This window comes from Hypanus sabinus, chromosome 27 (genome assembly GCF_030144855.1).
Source record: "Hypanus sabinus isolate sHypSab1 chromosome 27, sHypSab1.hap1, whole genome shotgun sequence".
NCBI lineage: Eukaryota > Metazoa > Chordata > Chondrichthyes > Myliobatiformes > Dasyatidae > Hypanus > Hypanus sabinus.
The window spans coordinates 37,574,186-37,596,930 of NC_082732.1; the positions used below are offsets into that span (position 1 = coordinate 37,574,186).

Below are 22,745 nucleotides of genomic sequence, written 5' to 3' on the forward strand. Positions count from 1 at the left end.
GTTGACTATTTATTCTTTCCCATTAACGGTCGCGATCTGACCTGACCCACCGAGTTCCTCCAGCATCATGCATGTGTTGCCATGGATTTCCAGCACCTGTCAACTTTCTTGTGTTCATGATGTATCACTGTGTACTTATTACTGTACTTATGAAAAGCAAACTGTAAACTTCGCATAAGAAAATGTTAGTTACAAAGCAAAATCAAAAAGACCAAAAGAAATATAAGAATAAATATATAGTTTACTGGTCAGTTAAATTTATTGCCACACACAGACCTCACTTATGAAAATATCAGCCATATTCCAAGACTTCTCTGGTAATGCTCACCAACTCTTCATCTGCTACATTGAAAACTGTATTGGTGCTGCTTCACGCACCCATGCTGAACTTGGTGATTTCATCAACTTTAACTTCCACCCTGCCCTTAAATTCACTTTTGTCCATTTCTGACACCTCCATCCTCATCTTCAATCACACTGTCAGCCGACATCTTTTATAAACTTACTGATTCCCACTGTATATTGCCTATGCCTCTTCCCACCAAGTTTCCTGTAAATATGCTGTTTCTTTTTCTTAGTTGCTTTGTCTGCGCTGCATCTGTTCCCAGGATAAAGCTTTCCTTTCCAGGATGTCAGAGATTTCCTCCTTCTTCAACGAACGGGGTTTCTCTTCCTCCACCACTGATGCTAACCCTCACCCTGATCTTCTCCATTTTCCGAACAACCAGGCTCACCACAGCTTCCCACTGCCTTAACAGTGATACAGTTCCTCTTGTCCCTACCTACCACCCCATAAGCCTCTGCAATGTTCCCCACAACCTCCACCATCTCCAAAGGGATCCTACCACCAAATCTATCTTCATTTCCCCCTCCTCCTCTGCTTTCTTCAGGGATCGTTCCCTCCATGATCCCCTTGTCAATTCATCTCTCCCCACTAATCTCCCTCCTGGCATTATCCCTGCAAGCGGCTGAAGTGCTACATCTGCCCATTCATCTCCTCCCTCACCTCCATTCAGGGCCCCAAAACAGACCTTCCAGGTGAGGCAACACTTCACCTGCCAATCTGCTGGGGTCATCTATTCTGTCTGGTGCTCCTGAAGCAACCTCTTCTACATTAGTGAGATCCGTCATAAATTGGGGAACCTCTTCATCGAGCACCTCCACTACACCCCCCCAAAAGCAAAACTTCCTGAAGGCCAAGCACTTTAATTCCAATTCTCATTCCTGTTCTGACATGCCTCTTGTGCCAAGACGAGGCCACCCTCAGGATGGAGCAGCAACACCTTATATTCCATCTGGGTAGCCTCCAACCTGATGACATGAGTATCAATATCTCCTTCTGGTCAAAAACAATTCACATCCCCCTCCCTTTCTATTCCCCACTCTGACCTCTTACCTCTTCTCTCCTGCCCATCTCCTCCCCCGGGTCCCCTCCACCTTCCCCTTTTCCTATGATCCATCAGATTCCTTCTGCTACAGCTCTTTATCTTTCCTACTCTCCTGGCTTCACCTTTCACCTTCTAGTTATCCTCTTGCTCCCCTCCCCCCCCACGCTTCTTTTATTCTGTGGTCTGTCCCCTTCCTTCCCAGTCCTGAAGAAGGGTCTTGGCCTGAAATGTTGATTACTTATTCATTTCCACAGATGCTGCTTGACCCGCTGAGTTCCTCCAACATTTTGTGTGTGTAGCTCTGGCTTTCCAGCATCTATCTGCAGAATTTCTCGCGCTTATCACTTATGTTCTTCCTGTGCCTGCAAATAGCAAATCCAAGTCACAAATAGCATCATCTCTGTATGCTGATGACTGGTTCTCCTATCAGTACAGGGACTGGTAATCAATCCGTGGTTTCCATTATCCTCAGGACACCCTTAAGTGCCAATCCAATTCTACAGATAAAACACATCTTAGCTTATCATTCTGTTTGTAGTGAAGCAAGATGATAATTTAATTCAACATCTTGTTAGCATTTTCCTAGACGTAAACATTTGATATAGTCAATTCTTTCCACCAATATTTCCTGAGAATAATCTTCAGACTCTTGGTTTCAGAAGGAATGTAGGAAAGATCACTGGACACATACTGTGTTTTTGATCAAGTCCATTAGATCATCTCAAAAATACAAAAACTACAAAGGTAAAAAGCCCTCAAGGAACCTGGCAACTCTTGCATTGCAGGCATCATTTATTTAACTTTTGAGTTTATAAATGGTACCCAGATGGTGATGTAGCTATAAATGCCCTCCGTGATTTTTGAGGCAAAAAAGGAAGTTAAAAATTAGCCATGGTTCTCATTTCTGGTAATGTTTAATGACTGGTTCCACATTTGACTGCTATGATGAAAAGTGCATGAGGCACAGGCAGACTGCTTTGTGAGGTCAAGTGGCCTGCTAATAATTATTACTGAGGCCCTGAGGTAAAGAGTAGCCACTTGGGCAAAGTGTTATCGAGCTGGAGGTGCCCTCGGTACACGCTTCAGCAAGAAAGATGCAGCTTAGAGGTTAAAGCAATTAACTTCCACCAGATTTTTCTTCAATGGCTATTTCTCATTAGAACCACAGAGATGGACAAAAACATGTCAGAAGCTAAGATTTCAAAGACAATTCTCCTGGAACCAGAAAAAAAACCTTGATTACAGCAGTTATTTTGCTTCCTTGATGTATAATGGGTAATTTAGGCACATTCATTTTAGAATTGCTGTAAGATGACTGTTGGCAACGACAAATCTAACTTCATTAAATGTCTCCCCACAATCCTAAAGCTGATGTTTCTTTTTATTTGCAGTTGCTTAAGCAAAAGGGAAAAAAAAAGCATGATTTAAAATATTCACAAAGCACATTCAAACTGCCCAGCCTTGAGATGACCACTTGGGAGCTTTTATAGCGCACTTGCTTTCAAAAGTCCAGACAAGACAATGGATATATTTCATTAGGAGTTTGAGGCGATTTGGTATGTCACCTAAAACACTTGAAAATGTCTACAGTTGTACTGTGGAGAGCATTCTGACTAGCTGCATCACCGTCTGGTGGCGGGGGGGGGGGGACACTGCGCAGGATTGAAAGAAGCTACAGAAGGTTGTAAAATTAGTCAGCTCAAGCATGGGTACTAGACTATGTAGCGTCCAAGATATCTTCAAGGAGCAGTGCCGCAAGAAGGTGACATCCATCACAAAGGACCCCCACCACCCAGGACATGCCCCCCTTCTCATTGTTACTGTCAGGTAAGAAGTACAGAAGCCTGAAGGCACACACTCAGCAATTCAGAAACAGCTTCTTCCCCTCTGCCATCTGGTTTCTAAATGGACACTGAACCAGTGAACACTACCTCACTTTTTTTTTAATTTCTGTTTTTGCACTACTTATTTAACTATTTAATACACACACACACACACACACACACATATATATATATATACACACATAATATTCATATATATTTACTGTAATTCAGTTTTTCTATATTTATCAGGTATTGCAGAGTACTGCTGCTGCTAAGTTAACAAATTTCATCTCATATGCCAGTGGTATTAAATCTGATTCTGGTAGAACAGAACCTATCTCAGCAAACATTTTTTTTTGCACAACAAAAAGACATCAAACTCTCAGCAAAAGAAGGAACTGTGATTGGCATATAATACTGGAAACTGGAGAACTGCCACATGGAACCAAAATGGAAGGATAATCAAACAAATGCTCTTTGCAAGTCAGTGAGTTGATTTAACTTTTGTTTCACCAAGCTGACCCGGTAATCATTCGGCTAATTGGCAATTTCCTAATCCTGACAATCTAATCACATTCAAACTCAATAAACCAACACATCTGCTCTTTCACAATCATACCAAGAGCAATTCTACTTCCCCATTGTAGTGATTCTGCACTATGTTCAAAACTCAAGAGTTTGTGTCTGGAAGGGTGCTGAGAGGTAAAAAATCAAAGTTAAACCATACACTCAGTGGCCACTTTATTAGGTACACCTGCTCATTAATGCAAACATCTAATCAATGCATGATTGTTGGTGCAAGACTGGGTGGTTTGAGTATCTCAAAAATTGCTAATGTCTTGGGAATTTCATGCACAACATTCTCTAGAGCTTACAGAGAACGGTGAGATAAAGAATATTACATCCAGTGAGCGGCAGTTCTGTGGGCTAAGAAGCCTTGTTAATGAGGAGTCAAGAGAATAACTAGACTGATTCAACCTGCCAGGAAGGTGATAATAACTGAAATAAATACACGTTACAAATGTAACATTTAGAAAAACATGTCTGAACACACAACATGTCAAGCCTCGCAGTGGATGAGCTACAGCAGAAGAGGATATTGGGTTCCACTCCTGCACCTAACAGAGCGACCACTCGGTGCATATATGAACCGTGCTTTGACTGCACCAATAACAACACAAGTCATCTCAAAGATTTGTGGTTTTGTAGGTAGAATCTGATGGAAATGTGAGAAGAATAGAAAATGGGACAAAATAACGAGAGCACATGACTGTTCAAAGAGATGGCATATACTTGATAAGTTAAAATGGCCTCTTTCAAGGTCACAGGACAAAACAGAAATCACAAATACAAATATTGTTGCTGGGAGATACAACATATCTGCTGGTTAACTGTCGGCTAACTATTACTTGGATTGCACTACCTGTATGTATAATCTATATTTTCATTTATATTTATCATTATTATTGTTATGAGCAGAGAGACAACATCTGCCGGAAGTAAATTCCTTGTGTGTGCACAGGTACTTGGCGATTAAGGTCTGATTCTGATTCTGATAATTGGGTCCTATTAAGATATTAGCAACACAATCCTTGTTAAAAATAGTTTAAACTATACAGATAGAAGTATAGAAGCTTCAGCTTTCAAGTTCAGAAAATTTGGATACTCTAAAACCCTTTTCCGAGTTAACTAGCTGAGGAAAGGTAAAGGCAAATTTATGATAGCATTAATCTTCACCTGTCTGTGATATGGTCCCACTTAGTTCAGTTATACCCGACTCGATCCTCTGCAGATGTTTCTTGTCTTCCTTGCTGGATGCTAGGAGAGGCAAAATATATCTCTAAAAAAACAGAACAGATAAGAGAAGATCAGCACAGGAAATATTTCAAACACATAGCATAAATGGTGCATTCTATTTAACCATTTTAGTACATAGTATTGCACTATATGGGAAGAATGCAATTGCCCTGGGAGAGAGTGCAGAGGGGATTCTCCAGAAATGTGCCTGGGATGGAGCATTTCATTTTCAAAGGAAAATATGGGTAGGCTGGGATTGTTTTCTTTGGAGAGGAGGATGCTGAGGAGGTGACTTGACTTTGGTATACAGAATTATAAGAGGCATGTATTGGGTAAATAGTAAGAAATATTTCCTCATAGCAGATACATCTAAAGTAAAAAGCACACGTGGTATAGAGGGAATCTGAGAAAAATATTTTTTCCATCCAGAAAGAGGGAGAAATTTGAGGGAGAATAATCTGCTTGAAAGATGCTCTCCAAACATTTGAGAGTCCAGGCAAACAGCTGAGTTACCAAGACACAAGGCCAGAGATCAAGTGCTGGAAAGTGATTACTATGGATGATTTATTGAAGGTCAGCATGGGCATAGTGGGCCGAAGTGCCTGCTTCATTACCATTACCTTCGTTCAATGAAATGTAATGAGAGGAGGAAATTGGTTGCTGTTACAGTGCCCTGCACTTAGTAAAATTCCCAATATAAGATATTCTGTCACACAGTCTCTCTCGGATCCACAGTGAGTTGACTGTTCATCTCAGAAAAATTACTTTTATGTTTCCAAAGTCGCATTTCTGCTGGAGCAGTAACTCACTATGCAAAAGAACAGAGAAATGTAATAAGTTGGGCTGCTCTAGCACAGACATTACTGGGTCCTTCTATGCAGTACACCTCCAGAGAGTTCCTCCAGCATTTTGTGTGTGTTGCTTTGGATTTCCAGCACCTACAGGTTTTCTCGCATTTGTGACCTCCAGAGCACTAATTTGCAAATCGCGCTTGAAGCAATGAATCAAATGTCCCATCTAACAGACTAGAATTAAAACAATCCTTAAAGATGAAAAAAAGTAACATATTTTACGAAGTGATTACACAGAAGAGCTCTGCTCTCTCTTACATTTCTGTGCAAGTATTACAAGATCCAGTAATGCATTGGCACTGGCTAAATTTAATTATTTGAATTCACAGAGCAAATCTCAGTTGCTCTACTCCAATGGCATTGGGAGATCAGTGAGAGGAGGCAAGGGAAAGACAAGAAAATAGACATCAGCAGAGACCACTTCAAATATGAGAAAATGCTGATTACTTGTCTGTCTTTGGACAGTATTTATCCCTGCATCACTAAAGCAAATTATCTGGTCATTGCACACCTGAAATTGCTTTAATCTTTGATATCAGAACAATCTGTTATGCACTTTTCCCAGGGGTAAGTTGAAATGCATATAGCTGCCATTGCTGATGTGTTTGTAAAAGTGATTTCACCATGGTAGTATAGCGGTTAGCGCAACAGTTCACAGCACCAGCGATCAAGGTTGAATTCCCACCCATCTGTAAGGAGTTTGTGGATTCTCCCCAAGGCCACGTGGGTCACCTCCGGAAGCTCCAGTTTCTTCCCACATTCGAAAGACAAATGGGTTAGGATTAATAAATTGTGGACATATTACATTGGTGCCAGAACCATGATAACACTTGGGGGTTGCTCTGAACACGACTTTGAACTGTGTTGGTCATTGATGTAAGAACATACATTTCACTGTATCAATATTTTGATGTATGTATATTTGATTAATAAAATTAATTTAATTTAATTTATAATGATGAGCTAGATATCTAAAATGCCACAACAGATCTCAGAAAAGCTTAAGAGTAAAAATGGAATGTGACTGTACAATCACTGTAAATCAGTGGAGCTGGTAATACATTTTCATTGTAGGTACTGAAACAACTTCATCATAAACAGTGCACCCCCAGTTCATCATACGTTACATCACGGGGACATCCTGTAGTCTAAAGTGTCATAATCAAGGAGCTGCAAGCACACTCCGACTTAGAATTAGATTCAGAATCAGGTTTAATATTACTGGCACTTGTCATGAAATTTGCTGTTTTGTGGCAGCAGTTCATCAGGTTCAGTTCTAAACAGTCCTGAAGAAGAGTCTGGGCTCGAAATGTCGACTATTTACTCCTTTCCAGAGATGCTTCCTGACCTGCAGGGGTCCTCCAGCATTTTGTGTATATTGCCCTGGATTTCCAGCATCTGCAGATTTATTTTGTGTAATATAGATGTCCTCGATGCTGGGGAGGCGAGTGCTCATGTTGGAGCTGGCTGAGTTTGCAGGTTTCTGCAGCTTTTTTTGATCCTTTTTCCAATTTGGTATGGCCCCTCCATACCAGATGGTGATGCAAAATTTCCTGAATTCTTTGTAGTAGTATAAACCTTTGGGGCATACGTACCCGAGCTGAGCTCCAAATCAGACAGACGAAATTAATATAATGTCAGTCCAATATTTATGCTATGGGAGATGAGCTGGTCTTCTTTTACATTTGCCTGGACAGCACCAATGTCAAGCTATTTTTGTAAGATCTTTATCATTCCTTGAAATGTCCAAAAATGGCAATCCATTATGTAATAATGGCAGCAGGAAGTCTTATAATCTACCCATAATATATTAAGGTGGCCATTAACAATTTTATAGAGCATGTAACCTTGTAAAATGTTTCAAGGCACTTCATAGGAATGTTATCAACAGACCTTGACAACAAACCACAGATTAGATATCGCTGAAGATATAGCTTTCAAAGGGTAAAAGAGGCAGCCAGGCAGGGGGGGTTATTGCAAGAGTTCAGGAGTTTTTGTGTCTCGGTAACTAAAGGCACAGCCTTAAAATTGAGAGCAAGAGTGGAGAACTGGAGACCTTGGAAAGTCGCATGAGCTTATGTAGCTTAGGAGGACTGAGGTCATGAAGAAACTTGAAATCAAGTCTGATAGTTTTAAAAATAAAGGATGTTCATTAACTGGAAGTTAACCTATATCAGCACATGAGTGAACAGGAACTGGACACTGAGAGCTGGGACATGGCTAGTTGTATATACAACAACCTCAAATTTAAGTGGTGAGAGATGAGAAGAACAACAGGAGCGCATAGTCTGAATCAGGGGCTTCCAACCTGAAGTGCACAGACTCATTGTTTAATGATATTGGTCCATGGCATAAAAAAGGTTGGGAACACCCAGTCTAGATGTGTGACTGGAGGTTTCCGGAGCAGTTGAGCAGAGGCAAATACAAAATTGAGTAATATTACAAAGGTTGTAATAAATAATGTTAAAGAGCTCAATGAGAAAATAGATGTTTCAGAATTCAAAGGATAACATTCACGCCATTATTAAGAATTAAGTATGCCTGCGATTTTCTCACATTGCCATCGCTACATTATTATCATTCAATGCCCCAAAATCAAAGTAAATTTATTATCAAAGTACATATACAATGTACAGCCCTGAGAATCATTCCTTGCAAGCATTTACAAGAAATTAAGGCAAAACAATAGAATTTATTAAAAAATTATACATAAAGACTGAAAAACAATCAATGTGCAAAAGACGACAAATAATGCAATTAAAAAGTAAATAAATAGTGCTGAGGGCATGAATTGTAGAGTCATTGAAAGTGAGTCTGTAGGTTGTGGAATGCTAAGTTATTAAGTTAGGTTGTGGATATGTAGGTAGGGGGTAGAGTGAACTAAGATGGCGCTGGTGACATATGGACACACTGTGTGGACAGCTCCAGGAAACCCTTGCTGGAGTACATGATTATTCCCAATTATTTTGAAGATGGTACTTAACGTATTTCAAGTCTAGTAAGCAAAACCCCAAATTTGATTGTGCCATCGTTGGTCCTCTTATTTCAAAAGATTCATGACTTCATTGGAACTCTTCATTTGCACCAACAACCAATTCAATTCAAGTTTAATTGTCATTGAACCATACATGAATACAGCCAAATGAGACAGCGTTACTCTGGGGTCAAACTGTAAATCACAGTACCAACAGCACAAAGCATACACAAGACACCAGGCACAAATGGTATCACAATGACGCAATAAAACAGTCCCAAAACTTGTGCCATCAATCCACAGTCGACCACAATAGAGTCTGTCTCCCCCTAAGCGAACATGGGGTGGGATGGGGGGAGAGGAGCATTGACTGCAACCCAGATACAGCACCACACCACCTCCAGTGAAGCACACTGGCCTCGATGCATGCCCCAGCGATCCGTTAACCCAACCAAAAGTAATTGATTTATGCAGCATTATCTTCTACACAACTGGCTTTCACCCAACACCTTGTTTCTTACTTGTTGAACAAAGTGTTCATTAACTTTTATACAAGATTGATTGATGAAAGGTATAAAACAAACAGCTGTTTTTTTTTCACTTGCAGGTACTGCAGATACTTAAGTGCTGAATTGCTGTACATAATATTAGTAAAAGGCCCATCAGGTTGTGTGTTTATAAACTGGTCAGTTATGTCATCACACACTCCGAATGTATCAGTAAAATGAGAAAAATTACAGACACACAGTTCTGTTTATTACTTAGTAATACAGCACAGTAACAGGCCCTTCTAGCCCAAACAGGCCTGTGTCACCCAATTACACCTATGTGATCAATAAACCTACTCATCTCTGGGATGTGTGAGGAATTAGGAGTAACCAGAGGAAACCCATGCACTCACTTACAGTCAGCAATGGGAACTGAACCCAGGTCACTGGCCCTATAATAGCGTTGCGTTAACCACAACACTACTGAGCAGCCATTTGGTTTCACACACACTAATGGCAGGGGTGGGAGCTGATGTATCAATTCTGTACTTCTCTAATTTGGGAAATGTTAAACGTAGAGGTTATTGCTTTTTTGGAAAAAAATAATCTAAATATAGTATAATCTTGTAAAATTAGTCAGCTTCATCATGGGTACTAACCTCTGTAATTTCCAAGACATCTTCAAGAAGCGGTGCCTTAGGAAGGTGGCATCCACCCTGAAGGACCCCCACAACACAGGACATGCCCTCTTCTCATTGTCACCATTGGGAAGGAGGCACAGCAGTGTGAATAGATACTTACTGTAATCAGCATGTTTTCACCTATATTTATTTATCATGTATTATATTGTATTGTACTGCTGCTGTAAAGTTAACAAATGTCACAGCCCATATGACGGTGATATTAAACCTGATTCTGATCATTTAAAAGAGGGATAATTTCAACAAACTGCTGATTAATTGCCTTTGTTTCATTCCCAAAACATGCTTCCCATTACAGAACAGGGAGCCTTTGAATTATCTAATGGTACTGAGCTATTCCCTCTCTCTCTCATTTCCTTTTGTGTCCAGAGGTACACAAAATGTGGCTGTCTCCTTCAATTCCTCTGCAATCCCTCCCTGCCTGTCTATATTTCAACTGAAAAGAGCTATTTTATTTATTTATTATTAATTTAGAGATACAAGACAGTAATGGGACCTTCTGACCCTTTGAGCCTATGCTGCCCAAGTACGCCCATGTAACCAATTATCCAACTAACTCATACGCTTTTGGAACATGGGAGAAAACCACAGCACCCAGAAGAAACCCACAAGGTCGTGGGGAGAATGTACAAACTCTTTACAGGCAGTGGTGGAACTGGACCCAGGTCACACACTAACTACTACACAATGCTTCTTGTCTACCTTAGCCTCAATTTACTTGTACAATAGTCTTTTCTCATTCGAAGCAACAGGTTAATTTCATGTCACAGGGAAAGTTGTTCCCAGCAACATTTATCACACAAATACATCTGCAGCTAAGATAGTTATATCAAGGTTGAAGCTAGTTTAATGTCATTTCCAGTACACAAATGTAGGAAAACAAATAATTGTTACTTTGGATCTGGTACCACACCAAAAAACACAATTAAGATAAGGGACACAATAATATAGAAAATACAACAAACATAAATACACAAGATTGGTTATATACATAGACTATTTGTATGTCCATAAAATGACACTAGGCACAGGACTGTCTGTACATAAGGTGACTAACACGAGATGATAAAGTAGTGGTGGTTGGGGTGTGGAGGGATGAGTAAGTGGGTGGAGGTGTTTTTCAATTTGGTGGTCCTAGTGTGGATACTAAGTAGCCTACTCCCAGATGGGAGTGGGACCAACAGTCCATGTGCAGGGTGGCTGTGATACTTCATGATGTTACTGGTCCTTTCTAGCACCTTGCTGTACATATGTCCTTGATGGCAGGTAGTTTGTTGCCGGTGATGCATTGGGCAGTGTTGACAACCCGCTGTAAAGCCTTCCTGTCCGCCACAGAGCCATTTCTGACCCATGCAGTGATGCAGCATGTTAGAGTGCTCTCCACTCATTCCCACTGAAGGAAGTACAGGAACTTCAGATCCCACAGTACCAAGTTCAGGAACTGTTAGTATCCTTCAACCATCAGGGCCCTGGACCAGTGTGAATCACTTCACTCATCTCAATACTGAACTGATTCCACAACCTAACAACTCACTTTCATAGATTCTACAACCTACGTTCTCAGTATTATTTATTTATTATTTTTGTGATTGCTTGGGTTCTTTTGTACATTGGCTGATTTGCCAGTCTTTGTGTGCAGTTTTTCGTTGATTCTATTGTAATTCTTTGTTCTGCTGTGAATGGTTGCAAGAAAACAAATCATGGGGTAGCATATGGTGACATATACGCACTCTGATGATAAATTTACTCTGAACTTTGAACAAATTGAGAGATTGAGGGTGAAGAAATGCAGTCTTCAGAGCTGGACAATTTAGGTTGCCTGGAGACAACATTGAACCAGAGAGCAACAGGGAGACATTCTGAAGGGCACAGCTGAGGGGCAGGTGCTTATATAATTAGAACTTGTCCAGTAAACCATTTCTGCTTTGCACCATGTACCCTAACCACTTAAGGGCATTAGCAATAGAAACCAAATACTTTATTTAATGTCTGCTAAATCTCCCCCGTCATTTCTCTTGGGATTTTAAATCCGTTTACACATTTTAAGTCTTTTTATGTGACTGTTTATATATTGAGTGCCAACAGCATTCATGGCTCGAGCACAGTAGAACATGATGCCCCCAAACATACCCAAGTCATGGGAATCTCATCTTTTTATGGATCCCGAAGGCCGAACAAGATTAGTGCTATAGGTTAGAGAGTAATGGCATGAATCAAGTACACTGAAGCAACAAGTAAGTTATTAGGTTGAGAAGGGAACAGCTTCTTCCCCTCTGCCATCTGATTTCTGCAAGGACAATGAACCCATGAGCACAAACTCACCATTTTCGCTTTTGCTTTGCACTACTTTATTAATTAAAAATATATACAATACTTATTATAATTTATAGCATATTTTATGTATTGCACTGTACTGCTGCCACATAACAATAAATTTCATGACATACATCAGTGATAATAAACCTGCCAAGCAGAGTAGAACATGATGTCAGTCTGACATGTCAGTCCATGGCCTCCTCTATTTCTGTGATGACGCCACACTCAGGTTGGAGGAGCAACACCTTATATTCTGTCTGGGTAGCCTGCAACCTGAAGGCATGAACATCGATTTCTTGAACTTATGGTAAATGCCCCCTCACCTTCACCATTCCCCATTCCCATTTCCTTCTCTCACCATATCTCCTTACCTGCCATTAGCTCTATCTGGTGCTCCTCCTCCTTCCCTTATTTCCAATAGCCTTCTGTCCTCTCTCACCTGATTCCCCCTTCTTCAACTCTTTATCTCTTTCACCAATCAACTTCTCAGCTCTTTACTTCAACTCTCCCCTTCTCCCGGCTTCACCTATCTCCGATCACCTTGTACTTCTCCCTCTCCTCCCCCACCTTCTTACTCTGACTTTTAATCTCCTTTTTCCAGTCCCGATGAAGGGTCTCGGCCCAAAACGTCAACTGTTTACTCTTTTCCATAGATGCTGCCTGGCCTGCTGAGTTCCTCCAGCATTTTGTGCGTATTATTTTGATTTCCAGCAACTGCAGATCTTCTCTTGTTTGTGATAAGAAACCTGATTCTGATTCTGTAAATGACCATCTACCCATAATCTGGAATGTTCCAAGATGCCATTTGATGCTTTGGAAACACAAGTTTGAACTCTTTCAAGTGCAACGCCACACTCTAGAAAGCGTAACACTGCAGCTCATACAGATTCTATTTTAAATCGGTTTGAAACCCCAGCCTAGCAGATCAAATGAAGCAGGTCGCTTAAGTAGAAGCATCTACAACAGACTACGAAGGGTAGAGTTTGCTTTCTGTATCTGGTTTCAGCGGAGAAATGTCCAAAGCAGAATTTTCTGTATTATGCAATATAAGGCTGATTACGGCTTAAATTGCAATAAAACATTTTGAACCTGGGTTAAGTAACTGTTAACTCAGCTTAATTAATTAGAGTGCTGCAGGGGAGTAGTGAGCGCAAAACTGAGATAATGTATTAAAATCTAGTTTTTGTTTAAATGTAATTAGACCCTCAGAACCATTCATTGTTATTTGTGGCAATAACCTTCTTTGTTTTTCCTCTTGGGTTTAAAGTAGACAGTGCTTAAAAAGGAAATAAGGCAATTAAATTTTCCAGCCATGAACAGGGAAGGCATGGAATTACAGGTTTCTCTGATCTCACAGCAGCTTCCATTTATAGAGTGCCTTCAGTATAGCGAATGGTTTAAGATGATTCACGACAGGGGAACAGGAATAGTCATTAGACATCCTAAGCTAATTGAGATCGGAGCTGGTCTATGACCAAAATCTTGTAGTAGGTTAAGTGTGATCCTTCAGTAGGTTAAAAGGACAGCATAACATAAGACCGTAAGGCATAGCAGGAGAGTTAAGCCATTCAGCCCATCCAGTCTGCTCCACCGTTTGATAATGGCTGATTTGTTTTCCATCACAACTCCATTCTCCAGGCTCTCCCCATATAACCTTTGACACCCTTGATAATTAAGTACTTATCAATCTGAACTTTGAGTGTACCTAATGACTTTGCCTCCACAAATGTCTGTGGCAATGAATTCCACAGATTTACCACCCTCTGGCTCCATCTCTGTTCTAAGGGGATGTCCTTCTATTCTGAGGCTGAGCACTCTGGTTCTAGACTTTCCCACCTATGCATGTCCATTCTATTACAAATTTACACAGCCGAAGAGCCTATACTGTACTCTTCTAGGTTTTAAAATCTAAAATCCCTTTCCCCCATGTCTTTCAATAGGTTTGATAGATTTTTGCAAATCTCAATTTAAACTACAATGGTCGAGGCATGAAGCCATTTGCCAGAGTTTCCCGATCCCAACCACCCAGTGTGCGTGGTTCCAAGTTTCACTTTTAAAAGCCCAAGCTGAAATGTAAGGCTGTGCAGCTTTGTTCCAGGCATACCATCCAGCCATTCTCACTATCTACCCAACTAGTTAACCTTCATACATTCAATCACGTCAAAGTTTGAGGAAATTCAATCCTTGTTATTCCTGCTTATACTCTATCCCTTGGAGATCAAGCATCAGTTGATAAATCTAAAATAAATTCCCTCCAAGTGCAATGCATATTGTTCTGAGGTGGAGTGTCCAAAACTACTCACAGTATTCCAGGTGTAGCATTACACACCTGTAATTTCTGCTCATAATATAAAATCAGCATTTCCAATTATTTTCACCGCTCCTTCTGTTAATATTGTGTGCCTGTCATCTTGGAGCTCTGTTTGATCACACACTCAACATTTTAGGAACTGCTTCATCTTTACTGCCATCAAATTTCCGAATGATCCATGAACCCATGAACACTATCACACTATTTCTGCTCTCTTTTTTGCACAACTATATATATATACTCTTATTATACTTTAATGCATATATTATATATTGTACTGTACTACTGCTACAAAACAAGAAACTTCATGCCATACATATGAAGTGGGAGGCAACACTGATACACAAAATACCTAGAGGCTGGGTGGGCCAAGAATTGATAGAATGCAATTGTTAGGGTAGGAAGGTAGTCAAGGATAGATGAAGGCAGGGAGGCTTGGCTATCAAAGAGTTGGGACGGCGGGGTTGGTCACTGTGAAACTGATAGACATGTATTAAGACTGTTTGGGGGGGGGGGAAATTAACAACACGAATGATAGTTGGGATTGCTTGCTGAGTGTAGTGTAAGCAGAGGACTGATTGATAGTCAGAGATTAGGAGTTTGTGATTTGGTGGGGTGTGATGGGCAAAAGAAAGTTAGGTGAGTACCAACCATAAAGTGGATCTTCTCAAAGCTGTTACTCAGCACCTAACGCAGGTCATCTTATTAGGTTTCTCCAGCGCCGAGAAAGCCTACCCTTGCATGAGTGAGTGGGTTGCAGACAGCACAGTTGACACACACACTAGTAAAAATAATTCAATTGGCCACCCAGAATGAATTGCAACTGCAGACCAAGGGCCACGACTGTCTTTGCTTGGCGATCCTCAGTGCATTAGAAGAACATGAGCAAGAAGTACAGGTATCATGCATCATGCCTGCTTCTTAATCTTCACTCATATTTTACTGACCATATTGTGCACCGTAAGAACATAAGGCATATTTCAAAGTTCAAAGTAAATGTATTATTAAAGTGTGTGTGTTTACATATATGTCGCCATATACTACCCTGAGATTCATTTTCTTGCAAGCATTCACAATAAGTCCGTAACAGAATAACAGACTATTATGAACTCTATTATGGAATCATAACAGAGTCAGTGAAAGACTGTACCAACTTGGGCATTCAATCTATTTGCAAAAAATAAACTGTGCAAATATAAAAATAAATAAATAACAACAACAAATATCAAGAACATGAGATGAAGAGTCTTTGAAAGGGAGGCCATAGGTTGTGGGAATATTTCAGTGATGGGGCAAGTGAAGCTGAGTGATGTAACCCCCTCTGGTTCAAGAGCCAGATGGTTGAGGGGTAATAACTGTCCCTGAACCTGGTGGTGTGAGTCCTGAGGCTCTTGTACCTTCTTCCTGATCGCAACAGCGAGAAGAGAGCATGAACTGGGTGGTGGGGGTACCTGCTGCTTTCCTGTGACATCAGTCTGTGCAGATGTACTCAATGGTGGGACGGGCTTTACTTATGTTGTACTGGGCTGTATCCACTGCTTTTTGTAGTATTTTCTGTTCACGGGCATTGGTGTTTCCATACCAGGATGTGATGCAGCCAGTCAATATACTCTTCACTACACATCTATGGAAGCAGGAATCAGTCATCTGGCCTGTTGAGCTGGCTCCACCATTCAACAAGATCATGGCTGATGGAGCTGTGGACTCAGTTCTGTCTGCCAGCCTTTTCCCATTACCTTTAACTCCCCTGCAATGCAAAAATCTACCTAATTGTGTCTTAAATGCATTTAATGATGTAAACTCTACTGCTTCCCTGGGCAGAGAATTCCAAAGATTCAATACTGTCCAGGCAAAGTGGTCTCTTCTTATCTCTGTCCCCCACATCTTGAGGGCTATGTTCCCTAGTTCTAGTCTCCATAATATATTTCTACTGAGCTCACGCTCTATACACCTGTTTTATCCTTATGTCAAAGAGGAGCCCTCACATCTATCTGCATACAGTGGATGATGGCGGACATATAATTTTTCAGTCCATCCGAGAAAAACACTAACTTATTAGGAAGTTGCCGGATGCCTTCACAACTCCCAAGGGATGACTGAAAAGTGATATAGCAACATGTTCATGTTGTTTTGATGTTTATTTCTGTTTCACATTCAATTAGTTAAAAATAAATCCACATCGAATTGCACTGAGTTGCAATATAACAAAGCCACACTGTCACACAACAGGTGTATGGAATATAAAAAAAACAATTCACAGAGAGTCAAAATTACAGGATGCAGGGTCTCATACTCCAGTAACAGCAGCAGGCAACCCCATACCTCCCAACTACAATGATTTTCACACAGACTTTAATGAATAATCTGATAACAAGTAAAACAGGGGAACCAAAAGCTGCTACACCAAATGAAACGCTTCATTGGTAAACATGTAGCATTTGGTCATAAACTTAAATCATAACTTGTGGAAAAATTAATCTAAAATTCTCCAATAATTGAATCACAGAAATGCCTTTGGCTCAGACACATAGTTTCTTCCTTTTATAAAGATCAGGAAATGTGAATTTGCCTCATCTGTATCTAGAACATTGAACAGTACAGCAGAGTATAGACTCTTTGGCCCATAATATTGTGCTGACCTTTTAACCTACTCCAAGATCAATTTAACTCTTTCTTCCTACATAGCCCTCCATTTTTCTATCATCCATGTGTCTATCTAAGATTCTCTTAAATGTCCCAAATGTATCTGCCTCTACCACCAGCACTGGCAGCAAATTCCATGCACCTAACACTTCTTGCATTAAAAAAAAATCTACCCTTGACACCCCCTCTATACTTTCCTCCAACCAGCTTAAAATTATGCCTCCTAGTATTAGCCATTTCCTGCCCTGGGAAAAAGTGTCTGGCTGTCCATTCTTATCATCTCGTACAATTCTAGCAAGTCACCTCTTACCCTCCTTTGCTCGAAAGGGAAAAGCCCCAGCTCACTCAACCTATCCTCATATGACACATGCTTCGGTAAAAACCAAGCAATTATTCAATCTCTGCAAGCTAATCAAAACTGGTGAATTAGGAGCCATTGAGGCCCTATAACATGCTACATTTTTGCCTTGAAATGCCTACTCTTGTCTCACTTCCCACATATGTGGCCCGACCTGCATGACACAGCACTTTCTGCTTTTATGCCACCATTTGCTGTTTTGGCATCACAACAACCCCACTACCTTAATGCTTCCGAAGCAGAGCTTCAAAATAAGGTGTTCAACATTTGAACTGAGAGAAGAGAAATTTCTTCACTTAAATGATGGCAAAACCTTTGCTGTTCTCTACCTGTGGGTATCTGTGGAGTCTCTGTTCATTCGGAACAAAGATCAATGGATTTCTGACCATTACAGAATCCCAGCATGTGGGGACGGTGCTCAGAAGTGGCATGGAGTTAAAACTTCAACCAGTACAGGCATGAAGGGCTGGATGGCCCATTCCTGCTCGTACTTCTTGTTCTGTGTTCAGTTTAACCAAAAGCTAGAAACAGAAAATTCCTTTAATATCCAGAATGAAGTTCAAGCAGGCAGCTTTGCAACCATCAAAGAGAGAGGTGGATATATGTACAAAGTTATAAGAATTAAAAGCACAATAAAACAGTAAGGAAATAGGAGCAGATTTAGACTATTTGACCCATCTGATGTGCTCCACCATTCCACTGTGGCTGATCTATTATCCCTCTCAACCTCACTGTCCTGCCTTCTCTCCGTAACCTTCAACACACTAACCAATCAAGAACCTATCAACCTCCACTTGAAATATATCCAATGATTTGGCCTCTAAAGCTGACAGTAGTAATGAATTCCACAGATTCACCACCCACTGGCTAAAGAAATCCCTCCTCATCTCTGTTCCCCTTGTATTCTGAGATTGTGCCCTCTGGGCCTAGACTCCCCCACAATAGGATACATCCTCTCCACATCTGTTCTATCTAGGCCTTTATAGGTTTCAATGACATTCCCCTCCCCTCGGTCTTCTAAACTCCAGCAAGTACAGGCCCAGAGCCATCAGACACTCCTTGTACATTAACCTTTCATTCCCATGACCATTCTCATGACTCTCCTCTGGACCTATTCCACATCAATAAATCCAAACTGGACAGTAGCAGAATCATAGTCACACAACTCTTTAAAACAATAAAAGATTAACTATTTGTTCCATTGAAACATGAAAATATTCGGTGTAATGTGTCGTTTGTGTCAATGACCAACACGGTCTGTATACGTGCTGGGGGAGGGCACCAACCTACCATGTCACAGCTTACTAACCTTATCTATACGTCTCTGAAATGTGGGAGCAAACTGGAGCACCTGAAGGGAGCAAATGCAATTACGGGGAGAACGTACAAACTCCTTACTGACAAAGGCGGGAATTGAACCCCAATTGCTGGAGCTGTAAGGCATTATGCTAGCCGCTATGCTACTGTGCTGACCAGTCCTTATGCTAGCCATGGAACTCCCTCAAGGAACATATCACACCCTGTGACCTCATAAATAAAAGAGAATTAGCCGCACTATGCAAGAGCTAAGCTACTGTGCATAACACCATGAGAGGTCCAGCTTATATTCACGTGCTCCAAGGTCTCAGAAACTATAATAATTGGTTAGAGAAATTTTTCCTCCTTAATAGCATCCAGCTAACATCATTACAGACAAACCTTAATGAAAATCCAGTGTACAAAAATAGTCAAAAGCATGTTACTAATAAATATTCTATATAGTTTATAGGTTTACGAGAAATTTATAAAATCAACTGAAAAAACTATTTCTAAAAAATGCACTGTTATTTTGGGATGTCAGTTTTCTAAACTAGCAAGATCTGACACACACAAAGGAAAACATGCATTTCCATAGAACTTTTCACTTCTCTTTTGAAAGACCCAAGAATACTGTAGATCCAAACAAATACTTAAAAGCACAGTTACTGTTCTAATGTCGGAAACACACAAGACAATTTGTGTACAGCACACGTGTACAAACAGTAATTTGATAATGAGGAGCTATTGTGCTTTACTTATGTTAATTAAGAGATAAATACAGGCCAGGACACTGGCAATAGCAATAAAATTAATTTGTCAGACAGTGTTATTTGAGGGAGAAATGCAGGCCAGTTTATTGGGGGCAATCCAATTCTTCTTCAATTAGTGCTATGGGACCTTTAATGTCGACGTGAAATAGATTGGGCTGGATCATCCAACTTTTTGCCAACAATGATGCTGGGATGTATTCCCGTTTCTCCAGAGAACTTCTGGTTTCCAATGCACGCGAGGGTCTAAACCGAAGGTCGGATCGTCCACCTGCTGCCTGGGCTGCCAACTCTCTCCTCACGGTGCTTGCGGCAGCAGGGCTAACATCTGCAAGCTTCTTGGCTCTCGGGCCTGGAAACCTGCCAACTGAGGAGGATAACAGTTTCCATTCAAATGAATGGGAGAAATCGACTGCTGGCAGAATGGTAAATAGAAGCTTTTAAACAAGCTTAATTAAATTTTTAAAAATCTTTTATGCCTGCCTTAATATTTTAACTTCCTTAAAAAGTTTTTTTTTTACTTAGAGCAGGGGTTCCCAATTGATTTTGCCATGGACCCCTGCCAATAACCAAAGGGTCCATGGACCCCAGGTTGGGAACTCCTGATTTAGAGATATAGCACAGTAAGAGGCCCCATGAACCCATGCCGCCCAATTACACCCACACAGCTAATTAACCTACTAATCCATATGACTTCAGAATGTGAATGGAAACCGGAGCACCCAGAAGAAACCTGTGCAGTCATGGGGAGAACGCACAGACTCCTTACAGATAGCGGCAGGGATTGAACCCGGGTCACTGACACAGTAAAGCGTTACGTGACCAATTTTCTCATTGTACTTTCACATTTTGACAGATGACCAAATGCCTTGAATGTTTACAAACGTTATTCACAAACGTTCATCGACCCTGATTGTTTCGAAAGTCGTTGAAGGATGGGTGCAGGGCCTCAGCAAGGCCAGTCCACGTGTGTAGCAGATCATCAGTGCCAAGGCAACCACTATGGTGCACTTCATCATATCGAAGTGCTGAGAGCCAGGCACCTGGAAGAACAACACACCCAGCGTTACTCTGGGTGTAGCAGCAGAGTACAGGGACAGACGAGAGGCTTCAGGGCAGCAGATCTGACCCACCGATAGGCAAATAGGATCTTAGCCTGTTGAAATTGCGGTACTCCTTAAACATTACATTTACGAGTCTGAAGTCCGTAAGTTAATAAATATAAAAGAAAAATGCTAGAGATGCTAAAACAAAAGAGTATAGCTGTCAGGAGATCAGACAGCATCTGCTGACGGAACTAAAAATACTGTCTATAAGGAAAGATTACAAATTAACTTTTGAGTACATATCATATGTTCAATATGCATGGAATTTCTTATCAGAATAGCGACTACACAGAGTTCTGAAGCCAATCCTATCTCCAACTCCCAAAATAAATGCAATCACCGGAAGAACATCCCCTAAGTGCAAGAGAGTTAGTAGACCTAATTTTCTTCCAATAATACAACCCTCTTTAGTTTAAACTAGAAGCACACAAAGGAAATTACGAATTAGAAGCTTTCAGGCAAGACCAACAATTAGTGTTTTATTTGCCCCCTTTCTCTTCATTTAGCCATTAAGTAACTTTAATTGGAGTCAGGTTTTATCAATAGAACCACAGGTCTTAACAACAATTTAGGATTACTTTTCTTATTGCCAACCATACTTAAAGATGTTTATAGCTATTTCACAAAATGCCAATACCCATTTGGTTTTATAGAATAAGTATTATGTTTTAGTTCTAGCAGGTCTGACCAGACATTGCTTACAGTGAGTTGGAAGCAGAGAAAATCTGTACATGCAAACGGAAGTGCTCACTCACCTATGCTACACACACCCAAAATGCTGGAGGAACTCAGCAGATCAGTGATCATCTATAGAGAGGAATAAACTGCCAAAATTTCAAGCTGAGACCCTTCAGCGGAACCTGATTAGGGGCTCCCAACCTTTTTATGCGATGGGCCCCTACCTTAATTGAGAGGTCAGTGGATCTCATGTTGGGAACCCCTACCGTAGATGCTGCCTGACCTGCTGAATTCCTCCAACAATTTTGTGTTTACATCACCTGCAGAATCTTTTCAATGGGAGCTATGCTCATCATATTTTCTCATGATTGGCCCACCTCCCTCTTTCTTATCCATCCACCTACCTAAAAATATCTTCTAAATTGTTGGATGAGGGTGTAGAAATGTTATTTTTCTAGAATTTTCCTTGTAGTTTAACATTGCTCACAGTGAGTTGGAAACTTAAGATATTAAATGTGTACTCTCGTAGCAGTTTACAAATAATATGGCATTTGAAACAACCAACTTCAAACAGAAAAAGTGAAACCCAACTTAGCTAAAGTTTAATCTGCCGCACATATCCACATAATGACAACTCTAAACAGGTGCAAAAGTTCAAACCCATCTTAACTTGACTTCTGTAAAAAGCAAGCTGCATGTAAACACCTGCTTTGATAAATTACAGAATATAAAATATTCCTCCTGAAATCTCTGCATTATTTATCTGATACAGGCTTTATTTTATATCTTCATTCCCAGGATGTAAGCACTGTCTCAACTACTTTCTCTGTACAAAATCATGAGGGCAGATGCACTCCATCTCTTGATTCTAGGGGAATCAAGAACTAGTGAGCATAGGTTTCAGGTGCGGGGAAAAAGAATTTGAGGGGCAACTTTTTCTTTTACTCAAAGGATGGTATATGTGTGGAGTCAACTGCCAGAGGAAGTGGTTCAGGCGGATTCAAAAACAACCTTTAAAAGGCAGTTGGAGAAGTACATAGATAGGAAAAGTTAGAGTCTGACCATTCAAGGGATACCAGCCAAATGCGGGAAAATGGGTCTAGCTTGGATGGGGCATCCTGATTAGCATAGACCAATTGGACTGAAGGCACTGTATGACTCTATAACCCTGATTTGTTTGTTTGTTTATTTATCAATTGATTATAAGAGATACCGCATGGAATAAGCCCTTTTCCAGCCCGG

At 40.6% G+C, this 22,745-nt stretch overlaps 1 protein-coding gene across 2 annotated transcripts in view; it reads right to left on the reverse strand.

Moving 5' to 3' along the window:
• pex14 (peroxisomal biogenesis factor 14) overlaps positions 1-22,745 on the reverse strand; it is a 335,420-nt gene that overhangs the window by 55,453 nt on the left and 257,222 nt on the right. For both annotated transcript variants that reach the window (XM_059952238.1, XM_059952239.1), the window contains one exon: positions 4,952-5,054. In XM_059952238.1, coding sequence (XP_059808221.1) covers positions 4,952-5,054 — 103 coding nt within the window. The remainder of the gene's footprint in view (positions 1-4,951; positions 5,055-22,745) is intronic.